Below are 12,210 nucleotides of genomic sequence, written 5' to 3'. Positions count from 1 at the left end.
CAGTGTCAGACATGATCATCGGGAGAGGCTCATAAGAATTTCACTCACCAGTCTGTGCGATCGCAATGACATCGTGTCCTTGGGAAAATGTGTTGTTGAACGTTGGGATTTGAAACTATGTGATTTGGAACGTTGAGAGGAACGATTGTTTCGAAGTAGAAGCTCCGCAAACAGCTTGAAAAGGTCGAGTCCTGATGCTGGATTCGACTTTCTCCAGCTGTTTGCGGAGCTTCTCCGCCTTCTGTTCTTGCCTCATCAGCAGAAGAACCTGTTGGTTGATGAGTCGAGTTAGCAGCCATCCATACCAGTATCAGGCCTGTCATCAGACCATGCGCTTCAGAGTGAGTGACTTGCCCGACGCAGTCCGTAGCTGCGCTGGCCGTAGGACTGCTGCTGGTAGCCGCCCTGGCCGTCGGCTTTGAAACTGGTGTTGAAGCTGGTGTTCGAGCTGGTGCTGAAGCTGGTGTAGGTGGACACAGCGGCACTGATTCTGGTTGCTCAGGGTAGCAACGGCCATGAAGGGGCAGGAGGCTGTTGCTACCCTGAGCAACCCTAGGCTCCCCCAAGACCAGAACTTGTATTGATGGGTTCTACTCCCGCGCCAGAAATGTCAGCATCAACTCAGATATCAAGCACCAAGGGCAAAGCGAGGAACAACTTACCTGGGTCTTGGAGGAGCCTAGTTGTAAAGTAGGTCGAGGGAGCTATGTTGTTGTTGAACTGTTGTGTGTTGGAACCAACTTGCTTGAAGTTGTTGGGAATGGAACTGATGCGCCCGAAGGCGATCGATGTGGAAGGAAGGAAGAGAAGAGGAGAAGAATTTTTATGGGAAAGGAGGAGGGGAGGACCGCCTTTTATAGCCGAGGAGGGGGAAGGAGAGGACGGGACGGGAAGAGGAAGGGGTCCACATGGATTTTCAGCAACAGCTGTCGAGTTTGACAGCAACAGCTTGTTTACGTCTGGTAGACCTCCAAAGTCCACTTGAAATTGCAGCAACAGCTGTCAGCCTGTCACGCGGTTAGAAAAAGAGGCTCTTCAAGTCTGGCGGACCGCCCAAGTCCAGATGACACAGCTTGTTGGCACCTGTCAGTGCCTGCAGACTGAGGCTCCTGCCGTGTGTGTCGTCCCTTTGCCAGCCATATTGGAGGGAAGTGGAAGGAACGAGGCCGAAGCAAACAGTACGTACTCGTCTGGACCAGTGAAGTGCGTTCACTGCCCCCTCTCGAGAGGCACGTGGGGGATCAAAGTCGACTGAGAGAGAAGGCAGGAACAGACGAAGCAATGCCCCAGGCAGCAAGATGTGGTAACGCTGGTCTGTGTCCTTGGTGGTGACGGGACCCGACGAGCACAATGGTGATAGTTGTGTGATAACCTAGCCCGTAGAGTACCGAAGTCATCATCATTCATCGTCCTCGTCCAAGTCTAGAGCTAGCGGAGAGTTGCCAATAAACCCTGATTCCTCTTCTATCTTCTGCTTCCATGCTCTCTACCCGTTTCGCAATGATACTCGGTGATGCGTAGCCGTGGTGACAGCCCAGCCGAACTGACAGGGTCCAGTGTCAGCCGAGACTGCTGGGAGCCGTTATCTGAAATCTTACACAGCGATCACATTGACTCTGCAAGATTGAGGTATGAGCCGCTAGGCAGATAAGTGATTGACCACAACCTCACATAGCACCCAAGACGACAGAGAGGACGATACTTTTCCACCAGACTATCCAGAACCACACGTCCTTGGCCTAACAACTCCCCTCTTCTTTGTCAACCCCATCGAGAACGAATCCAAAGAACACCCAGAAACTCCCCTCGCCAGCCCCTCAGCGTCATTTTCACCGACAACTTCACCCGAAAACTTCCCTCGCGACGTCGCCAATATCAGCAAGGTGACGCCTCAACCACATACAGGCTATCACTGAGACTGCCATCACAAGCAGCCCATTTCAAACTTCAAACCTGCCCGGCATCTATCTGTGAGGTGAGTTTTCCTGATCCTTACCTACCTTAAGAACCATAACCCGCCACTGCCCCCCTCCCCTCTGCTTCAGTTGACCTTCCTCACCCCTCACCCCCCTCACCGCAGACTTCATACCTCTAGACCTCATATTAACACTTGCTCAACGAATTCCCAGACAAGAAACTCACCTCAGAATCAAATCATGCCCGCCCAACCTTCCACTTCTCAACCCCCTCCCCCTCCCCCTCCCCCTCCTTCGATCACGATCGTGATCACATCACCACCTCATCGAACGACCACAACCACGACCGCGACCGCGACCGAGACCATCCAGAGCACGGCCACGACCAGGACCACGATCACCACCACCATCACGACGATCACCACCAGAACCAGCGTCACGACCACGACGATCACTGCCGAGGAGATTGACAGGTCTACAGCCACGATGGTGGACGTGACCTTTGACACGACCATTGACATGGATATCTGGGAAATCGAGTAGGCCTGGCCTGCGCAGTGTCCAGTACCCCCGCAACGCACTTGCGGCGTTGCCTTGTGGACATAATGCCTAGAGAAGCAAGCTGGATGGGTTCATGGATGGTTGGAGAGAGCCGGCGTCGGTGTGGCAAGGCCTTGCTGCTTGTCCATGTCGTGTTCTCGTCGTTGTATGTATTCCTTTGTCATATTGTCCTTGGCTAGGCAACACTAACAGCTTCGCAGTCTCCATCCAGCTGTATTGGACATCGTGGACACTCTGACTCGCTCGTGGTATTGAGCCTCATCGACATACATGGAGGTACTGGTACAAGGGTGACATGGGAAGACAAGACAAGGCAAGGCAAGCGGGCATGAAAGGAAGGAAGAAAGGCACTCACATCGTAGTCTAGAAGCTCTGAAATGAATGACGCTGCTTCCCTCCCTCCCAACACTTTTTCATACCTATGCTTTTACACTCTGAAGCCTCTCTCGAGCACGATTCTACCGGCAGGGCTTCATTAACCATTTCCTTGTTAGCGTAGGGGGGCGGATGTCACAGATGCTTCTCCGAAGACTTCGCCTCCTTGAGAAAACAAAACATAATCGGGTATATTGTCATCAATCATCGCTCGTAGTCACCATCCCCCTTCATGTCTAGATTCCCCCCTCCTCTCCTCTCCCTCTCCCCTCTTCAAAACTCCCCCTTTCGAGGCCCCCCCCCCCCCCCCCCCCCCCCCAATCCTCAACGACCCATCACTAACTCCCTCACTTCTCAGCAGGCTTAACACTCTGCGGATTCCAAAAAACCTCCTTCGGATCCCACCGCTTCTTAACCCTCCTCAACTCCTCATAATTACTCCCCCAATACTGCTCCTGCGCATCCTTTAGCTCCGGATCGACATACCCCGCATACGTCCCGAACGCGCGCGTCGACTTGGTAATCTGGTTATGGAAATTCTCCAAGAAGGCCTTCGTCTTCTCGCTGAGCGGTAAACCGATGCCGTAGCTCTGGTAGAACATGACCTTGTCTCTGTGCGAATAAGCGGTGGCGTTCATGGGCACGTCAGCGATGGCGCCGCCGGTGGCGTCGAAGATGATGAACCAGAGCGGGGTGCCCTTGTCTTGGGTGTCGGTCCATTTGAAGATGTCGGCGATGCCGGTGGTGTTGATCAGCTCTTCGCGGCGGAAGGCGAGGGACTTGGCGTAGAACGGGGTGGCGAGGCCGGATAGGTAGAGCGCTTCGTTTTCGCCGTCGCGAGCGAGGGCCGTGAGCCAGTCGTTGTTTCCTACCGAGTCCTTCTTGCCGGGGAGGCGGTCGGGGATACCGCTGGCGCGGTACTCGGCTTCGGTGCCGTAGAAGGTGCCGGTGATGATGGCGCCGGTGGGGTTGAGGATGAATTCGGAGCCGAAGCGACGGTCGAGTTTGGGATCGGAGATTAGGTCTTGCCAGGCTGAGTAGGTCGAGGCAACATCGGCGGATTTGCCGAAGATGAAGGTGTAGCTGTACTGGACTACGTTGGCGGGCTCGGGGTGGGTGCGGACGACGAACTCGGTGATGACGCCGAGACTGGAGGCGGCGCCTCGAAGGCCCTGTCCTTTGTTAGTGAGTAGTCGCGGAAGAAGGAGGGGGCAGGCATACCCAGAACAGGTCAGAGTTTTGAGTCTCGCTGGCCCTCTGGATCTTGCCATCAGCAGTTACCACTTCCACCTCCACTATGTGATCCAAGGCGCTTCCCCACATGCGCGACATTGGGCCAAGACCACCCTAGGAAGATGTCAGCAACCTGGTCTATCATGGATCTCCAGTGCCGAGGACCTACAATAGTAGCATGCCCACCAATGCCAACATCCGGACATACGCCATAAGCCATCGCTCGGCCGCCCGCATCATGTAACCTATCCGTGACATGTCCAAGACGGCTGCCGGCACCTATGGTGGCTTGCCATGTCTTGTTGTCCATGGAGAACTGCTGGAAGTTTTGAAGGTCGATGGTAATAACTCCATCCTGACCTCCTCCAAGGCCTACGTTCATCTCAGTTAGCGTCCAGGAATTCTCGCCCGTAGTGTTGTATCCCAGCGAGTGACCTACCATAATTCCTGCGTCCCTCGTTAGCAACTATCCACTACATAGAAGAACACAAGCGAACTCACCCGAACGAATGCCCTCCCGACTTAGCCTGCACCTTGTACCCGTTCTTGGTAGCACACTTCACTACCTCGGCCACATCGTTGCTATCCTTGGGCCTCACAACGGCCTCGGGGACCACTTTGATATCGAGATTGTACGGTTTGACCCATGATAGTTGGTAAAGAGGTGTGCTGGGATATGCTGCGAAGTGGGAGCGGCCGTTGGCAATGCCATCGATGCACGTTTGGAGTGCGCTGTGACCTTGTCCCATTGTGGCCTTTGTTCCTGGATGATGAGTTGCGTCCGGGATAAGTTGACCGAATACAGGGTCAAGTATGGAGAAGAAAGGAAGGAAGGAAAGAAAGAATACGTGGAGAGGATTAGAGCAGAGGAGGCTTAAGTGTTTCAAGACTGGAGCAAACAATACGGGATACGAGTGCCGAGTTGGTCGATAGGTATGCGTGATAAACAGTGAGGATGGAGGTGGGGCGTACAAGGACATGGGAGGTATCATCCCAAGCTAAAAGCGAAGCTGAAGCCATCGATCCGTCATACTGCAAAAAAATCCGAGTGGAAGGAGACGATCAAACAAGGCGCAGTGCATTGACGTTAGTACCTAATAGTAGCCACATAAAGGTCAGGCCTGTCAGGGCAAAGGCAAAAATGACTGGCGGAAAGCGCCTTTGGTTGGCTTTGAACGAGTCAACGACTGGGAAAGGGTAGGTAGGCTTTTTTCCACTTGGAGAAGCCACATTGGACGGGAAGCCTGACCGGCTCACCGGGTGGCATGACGGAATCGTTTTGATCGACGAAACAGATCTTGTCAGGGCAGCCACCTTGGGCGCCTTGGCTCGATGTGTGGATGACCGAGGAAGACCTTGTAACGCTTTGTTAGATCCGAGTTTGCGGGATGTGAGTCGTCGACTCGTCAGATGGGGTCATGGAAGGGTGGATGTGACATACATGATGAGGCTCGGCGGTGGTACAGTACCAGAGTTGATAACCAGGTCCAGATATTTGGCAGAATATCACGCCAAGTTCTGCCGGGACGTGAAGTTGGAAAGACGAAACAAATAATATCTAAAGCCAAAATGAGAAGTGCATATCACGGTTGACAAACGTCCAGCCTCCCCCCAAAGAGAGTCGGCCAAGTGGTGAAGCCCGAACAGAAAGAAGAGTGGCTGCCTCTCGCATTTGCTACGTCAAAGCACAGGAAGGGCATGGCAGGGCAGGAAAAAAACAGGATGATGTTGGGAGACGAGTGTTTTGTGCCCAATGAGTCATCACAAAGGAAAGGAAGTCCAGGGGCACAAGAAGCAAACCTGCTGACAACGTTTCGTCCGGTTACCGCATGGATGATCACCAGATTTTGTTGGTGTTGGTGTTTCCATTGCCGCCCCCGGGTACAACCTCGGCATCCGTATTCGAGACGATGCCCAAAACGAGAGGACAGTGACACTGCGCGGCGGTTACCAAGCAGCTGGCTGTGCAGAGTCATGGCATGATGCCCAAGACTTTGGTATCCAATCGCCTTTCTTCAGCTGCGGTTTGTGCATCGAAGGTTGGAAGTTTTCTTTTGGTCACCGGCGACCAATGGCCAACGAGAAGAAGGGATGACGTTGAGAGAAGAAACAAGACGAGTTCGCGAAAAAACGAGGAGGGGTTCGTGACGGGGCATGCGGTGATTGGTTAATAATTTTGCAGGATCCTGGTAATATCATGCTGGCTTAATTGGTGTTGTACTAACACTTTATTTAGTTGTGATCGCCACAGAGCGTTAACAGGGTAACATCTGCAACCGGAGGGAAGAGGCGCTAAATTTGATATTAGCCTATCTTCTTAAGGGCAAAAGAACAGGGGAATCTGTTAAGGTCGTATCTCTGCAACCTCCGTCCAAGAATAACGGAAGATCAAGTTTGTTCCCACGTTCACCATCTGTGAATACAATCCTCATTGAAATATGGGTGACGCAACGATCTGCAAATGCGAATGGAGAGAGAAATTTAAAGGAAAATGGGAAGGGGACAAGTGCAATTGCGTATCCGACATGGCTCACACGATAAGCGTTAACAATCTATCAACCTCTCGGCAAAGTTTGCGGCATTCATGTTTACGACATATCTCAATCAGCTGCCCATCAAGGTTCTCATCCATGTTCCAAATATCATCACGAAGAAAGAAGTCACATCTCCCATCATCCATCATAGGTAATGAGTTAACGACAGAAGTTATTTAACAAGAACAAACTCCCAGATCATATCCAAAGCCAAAAAAAAGGAAAAAAACGAGCTATATCCAAATTTTTCTTCACCACCTCCAAGCCCCCGGTACAATCTCATCCACCACACCGTCCACACCAACTCCCACACCCACACCCAATTGCACCACTCCCTTTTCAGATGGTGTCGTCGGCACCATCAAAGCCTCAATCGTCGAACTCGCATTCGACACCGCCTTGATGCGCACTCTCCTCCTTTTTACCCCTTCTTCAACTTCCTCCTCTGTTTGCCTGTGAATGCCTAAAGCCTCCAGCCGCTCCTCACAATCTGAGCTCTCGGCACTGCTTCCCCTGAAACTTAGGGAAGGTTCGGATCCCCAACTTGCACTTGGTGTTCCGGTGACACTTCCACTTCCACTCTCATGACCCCTTGAGCCCAAACGACTAGAGGTACGACTGGAGGTAGATGTACTCTTGGTCTCATGATTCTCATCCTCGCCTGCCTCTCCGTTACCCACCACGCTTTTTTCTTCCTGTCGAGGGCCTTGGGGTTGAGGACCTTGACCTTGATCTTGACCTTGAGTTCCAGCTTGCCCCCCACCGCCCCCCTCGCCATTGCCAACGGAGACAACAGTACCTCTAACGTCGACATTAACGACCGGAGCGACAGAAACTCCAGCCACTCCAGTCACTCCAGACCGTCCAAAAACCCCAGGACCACCAGCCCCAACCCCCTCCACAGCCGACTGCCAAGGAATCTCCTCCTCCTTCTGCCTCACTTTCCCCTCCACCATCCACCCCTCCGTCCTTTCCCTCTCCTCCCTACTCTCGCTCCGCTCCATCTCCTCGCCCTCTACCGCCTCATCATACATCTCCCTCATCTTCTTCAGTTTCCCCTCGTCCCTCGGATGCGCATCAAAGGGAAAGCGACAGGGTTTAGCAATCAAAAGGGGCGTGTAATCGTTCCAGTGCACCGGTAATTCGCTTCCAGTCAGCGGGTCGGTCTTTTTGGTGATGGTGAAGGCCCACGCCATACCGCCCATGGTTAAGAAGAGATCCTGCTCGACGATGGGCACGCCTTGGCAGGTGCGTCGGCCGAAGCCGAATTGGGAGAAGCCGGAGAGGTTGGGGTAGAGGGTGAGGGGTTCGCGGTAGGTGGATGGGTAGGAGGGGAGGAGGAAGCGGGAGGGGTTGAAGGTTTCTGCGGAGGGGTAGGTGCTTTCGTCGCGGGTTATGGCCCTGTGTTGGTGTTGGGGGTTAGTATGGTATTATGGTGAGGAGAGGGTAATGGCGAAGATAAGGGAAAGGAAGGAGGGGGGAGGGGGGTTGAAAGTTGGAAGGGTGAGGACGGGAGTCGGGAGGAAAGACTTACCACTCAAGAGCGTGGATGGTAGCTCCGGCGGGGATGAAATACCCATCATAGACATCATCTTTCTCAATGGCATGCGGAATCCCTAAGGTAGTTATCATCACGGTCAGTATCTTCCCTCTTCTCAGTATCAACAAAACAAGACGGAGACAGAAAATAACATACCAGTAGGCACCGGCGGCCTCCACCTAATAACCTCCTTAACCACCGCCCTCAACAACGGCAATTTCTCCCGATCCTCCCACATCGGACACCTCCCCGCCAACTTGGTATCAATCTCCTCCTGCAACCTGGCCTGCCACTCCGGATAATGGCACATGGCCAATATATAACTCTGAATCGGGCTTCCAATCGTCAGAGCACCAGCAATAGCCATCAAGCCAACCACATGCATCGCCTCATCCACATCCGCCTCCTTGGCTTTTTCCTCGTCAGTGTCACTTGCGCTGGATTTCTTAGAAGAACTGACGCCGCCTCCTTGCTGCTCCTCGAGAAAAGTGCGGATGAAAGAAGGCTCGGCGCGGCCGACGTCCATCATCCTTCTGACAAAACCAATGTTGGAGCGGAACTGTTTGTCTTCCAAGTCATGGCGGGCCTTCTCCTTTTTCTGCCAGGGAGAGAGGGCGAGGGGGAGATGCCGCAAAAAGGAGATGACGTTGGGCAGGGCGCCCGAGGGGGAGATGGTTTCGAGCAGACCAAAAGTGGTGTGCCGCAGGATTTGGGCCGGGTGGGCACTGCCCCATGATAAACGGGAGATGGTGCGCGAGGTGAATTGCTCGATGTACTCGATGTAGTCCTCGGGGGATTGGGACAGCAAGTACAGGAAGCGGTTGCGCTCGAGGGTGGGGTAGTCGTGAAGGGAGGCGAGGGCCGAGGTGTGCATTAGGTGGTTGCAGAGTTTGCGTTGGCGTTTCCAGGTGTCTGGTTGAACTTGTTAGTACCTCTCTCTACAGGTACCTTTGTGAATTATCCATTAAGTGGTGAGGAGCAAAGTAAGAGAGAGGGGCTTACCATTCCGCCCAAGAAGAGCCAGGTAATCACCGCTTGTCCGGTTATCAGGCAAGTTGGGAATCTGTGGCCGGTCAGAGTAGATGTTTGCTCGTCGGGACAGGAGGTCGTGAGCAATTTTCTCTGAGGAGATCCAGACGTGGGTGACGCCGAACATCTTGGTCTGGTAGACCGGACCATAGACCTTGCTCCACTCGTAGAACTTCAACCATGACCCCTTTTCTGGTACATCGTGGACACGACCTATTAAGGGGAGATCTGAGGTGAAGGTTCATTTCAGTTAGCCAAGTTCTTGTCATGTACATCTTTCTGTAAATGAAGAGAAAAGTCTTGATGAATCAAGTCATGGTATGCATGTTTCTCATGAAGAAAACTGAAAAGTCATATCAACTCACTAGTAGGGCCAGGCAACGGCCGGCTGCCAGCTGGTAACCTCTTCCTCTCCAGCAATCTCTGTATCACCAACAAGACCACCAACACGGTCAGGAGGGTTATTGGGAGAACACACATCATGTTGTGTGTCTGTGTCTCTGTTCCTCCTCTCTCTCGGAGGAGCCGTTCGCGGCCGGCGGCTGTGGGAAAAGACACACCAAACTGGACGGGAAACCAGGAAGCAGAGTTCCGACCCCCGAAATGCCCGGTTCTCAGCAAGAAGAGAGCAAGAGAAGGGGAGATTCAAGAACAGTAAGACGCAAAGTCTGTCCGAACTCAGTCTTGCTCAGATCCGTTCTCTGTTGAGTAGAGATACTGAGAGCTGGTTCCCGGAAGTATGATGACAGTGCGTCTGCGTCTGCCAAGTATTGTGGTTCAGTACGATGACTAAGCGTCGGGAGGTTGTATATAAGGACTGGAGTGAAAAACAAAAGGGTGTGCAAAAGACTGTCTGCGCTGAAGAGGGGACGGGCAGTCAGCGGCTGGTAAATGGTCGGTTTGTATGTCAAAAAGTCTGGAGGTAAGCTCTTCGAGATGAGCAGGGGAATGGTATGGTCATAGTTATGTGAGATCTAATCTTACAACAAAACTTTCGGAACACATCCTCTACGTCGATCCGTCTTCCGTTGAGTGATGGGGTTATATCTTGGAAGGTCCGGTACAGATAAGGCTTTCCGGACCTTGGCCATTACCCCTGGTACGATCTTGGGCTTAGTGAGGCTGACCTGACTTTCCCTGCCAGCAACAGATAGGGACTTCGCTGTAACCCTCTCATTGTGACTAACACATGGGAACGATCTGAATCGACAATGTGGCTCTAATGCTCACTTGCTACAATCACGTTGGGGAAGACCCGTAATGATTGAAGAACGACATCATCGTTTTGTCACGGAAGGCAGAGATCTGTAAGGGGATAGAGGTGTAGTGGCTCTGTCGAACCTTCTCCTTCAAATTGTTGCAAGCCTGCTTCCACCATTAGTCAAGACAGGTTACCAGAAACCTGGAGGGACATGGCTGGCGGCTCTAGCGTGTATGTAGATGTTGATGTTGATGGAGTACCATTGTCATTTGATGCAGGCCAGCTGCCTGGCCATGTACTCCAGTGTTCGAAGGGTGCCACTTGAGGCTGCGAGCCGTCATCCGTCTGCGACTCGATTAAGAGACTAGCATTAGGTTATCTTTGGCTGGCCCACCAGACCTCCAATGGTGGGCGGCAGGATACTTGGATGTTGTATAAAGTCGCCACGGTCAATGGCCTGACCCTTGCTGAGCCTCAGTCCAGATGGTGCCACTATAGACATGTTAGTGTAAGTCCCATGGTCGAGAGAAGAATAAAAGAGGCCAAGGCCGCCTTCCCGTCGGAGGATCAGAAATGGTGGTCACCCCCGGAGATGATGGACGATGTTCGGGACCGCATGAAGCAACGTGGCTCCGACGTATGTTGCTGTAAGTTCGAAAGTGCTCGAAGCCGGAGATGTTGAAATTTGGGACGATGATGTGATGGTATGTAAGTTACCCAGTGACTGCTTTAGGTCATGCGTTCAGAATCGTGGATCAGATGGGTATCGTCGTGAGGCCAGCGCTCTCGAATTTCCGCCGTTGTCAAGTCAATATTGATCGACTTCAAGGATAACTTTCAGCACGTTGTCCGGTCACAAATTTGGGTACGATTGACGACTTGTAGTGTATGGCGGTCGTCGTCTTCGCTGATGCCGTGGGGATGTCCGCCTGGAGTCGAATATCTGGTTGAATGTTCGTGGAAGTGTCGTTCCCCTGTGAACATGCTCTCACTATGTTACATCAAGCTGCTTTGATTTTTAGACCAGGAAGTAGGAGACTTTGGAGAGCGATATACAAAACCTAGTCTTCTCTGCGCCGGTAGCACAACGTTGGACTTCTCATTGGCCCCCTAGGTCAGTAGCCTCGATGGGAGTGTAGTGTTAGGATGTTCTCTGCATCGAATCGAACGAGAACTGAAGTGACAGGCGTAAGAGATGGCATCGCAGAACCCCAGATCCGAGAGATAAGATCAGGGGTGCTTTCCCGGCGCTAAGGCTAGGGCAAGAAGGGAAATGCACTGTAAGTGCGAGCTGCCACGTTTTTTTGCTTTTTGCAAGTGTCAATACTGCGACCCTTTTCGCGTTAGCATGATCACAAGCAAATGGATGGGCCCGAGTATCAAGGATAAAATCGATGGCTTCAAAGCAGAATCGTTCTCTGTTCCAAAGAAGAAAGAAAGTTGGTAGCCCTCGGACTCTCTGGCCAACCGTTTAACGCCGTGGAACATCCAGACCAAGGTGAAACCAATATCACTTCCGAAATAAGAAACGATAAGGAAGAAGAACACGGGAAAGGAATATAGAAGACGGATACTGTCAGCGGCTGTCAATGTTGGTCCTCGGATCCGTGGCCCTCGGGGGTGAGTACGGTGCCGTCGAGAGGTGTCATTGCCGAAGCATGCGTGCGGCTCCACTTAGCCCGCGACCCTCCGTATGCCGGCCGGTCTTTCGGTCCCGGAGCGGGTGGCTGACACTGGCTTGACTGATGTCCCGTTGAGCATGGAACCATGGTTAAGATTTGGGCTGATAAGACGGGAGCTGACTCCCGGCAGGAAATGGAG

The 12,210-nt window shown here is 52.6% G+C and overlaps 3 protein-coding genes across 3 annotated transcripts; 1 reads left to right on the top strand and 2 right to left on the bottom strand.

Moving 5' to 3' along the window:
* Positions 1-2,156: 2,156 nt before the first annotated feature.
* Positions 2,157-2,459, top strand: B0H65DRAFT_551458 (uncharacterized protein; the record flags this gene model as incomplete). The annotated part of the gene is made up of 1 exon (XM_062829811.1): positions 2,157-2,459. One exon carries the CDS (start codon positions 2,157-2,159, stop codon positions 2,457-2,459), a length of 303 nt encoding a protein of 100 aa, XP_062680006.1.
* Positions 2,460-3,199: 740 nt separating this feature from the next.
* B0H65DRAFT_431322 (uncharacterized protein) lies at positions 3,200-4,834 on the bottom strand (the record flags this gene model as incomplete). The annotated part of the gene is made up of 5 exons (XM_062824938.1): positions 3,200-4,024; positions 4,074-4,199; positions 4,255-4,457; positions 4,525-4,532; positions 4,587-4,834. The coding sequence occupies 5 exons, from the start codon at positions 4,832-4,834 to the stop codon at positions 3,200-3,202; spliced, it is 1,410 nt and encodes a 469-aa protein (XP_062680005.1).
* A 2,000-nt stretch (positions 4,835-6,834) lies between these two features.
* On the bottom strand, positions 6,835-10,100 carry B0H65DRAFT_280459 (cytochrome P450). The gene is made up of 5 exons (XM_062822871.1): positions 9,554-10,100; positions 9,162-9,416; positions 8,316-9,071; positions 8,154-8,235; positions 6,835-8,020 (listed from the first exon to the last, which is right to left on the bottom strand). The coding sequence occupies exons 1-5, from the start codon at positions 9,669-9,671 to the stop codon at positions 6,871-6,873; spliced, it is 2,361 nt and encodes a 786-aa protein (XP_062680004.1). The 5' UTR covers positions 9,672-10,100; the 3' UTR covers positions 6,835-6,870.
* Positions 10,101-12,210: the final 2,110 nt, after the last annotated feature.

Source organism: Neurospora tetraspora (genome assembly GCF_033439725.1).
Source record: "Neurospora tetraspora strain CBS 560.94 chromosome Unknown B0H65scaffold_6, whole genome shotgun sequence".
Taxonomy (NCBI): Eukaryota; Fungi; Ascomycota; class Sordariomycetes; order Sordariales; family Sordariaceae; genus Neurospora; species Neurospora tetraspora.
Note: the sequence above shows the minus strand (reverse complement) of the source record. Positions and strands in the feature narration are given on the sequence as shown.

Coding starts and splice junctions, on each gene's coding strand:
- B0H65DRAFT_280459 (XM_062822871.1), bottom strand. CDS start 9,671: ATGATGTGTGTTCTCCCAATAACCCTCCTGACCGTGTTGGTGGTCTTG. Junction 9,072..9,161: donor GGCTCTTCTTGGGCGGAATG/GTAAGCCCCTCT, acceptor AAGTTCAACCAG/ACACCTGGAAACGCCAACGC. Junction 8,021..8,153: donor ACCATCCACGCTCTTGAGTG/GTAAGTCTTTCC, acceptor ACACCAACACAG/GGCCATAACCCGCGACGAAA.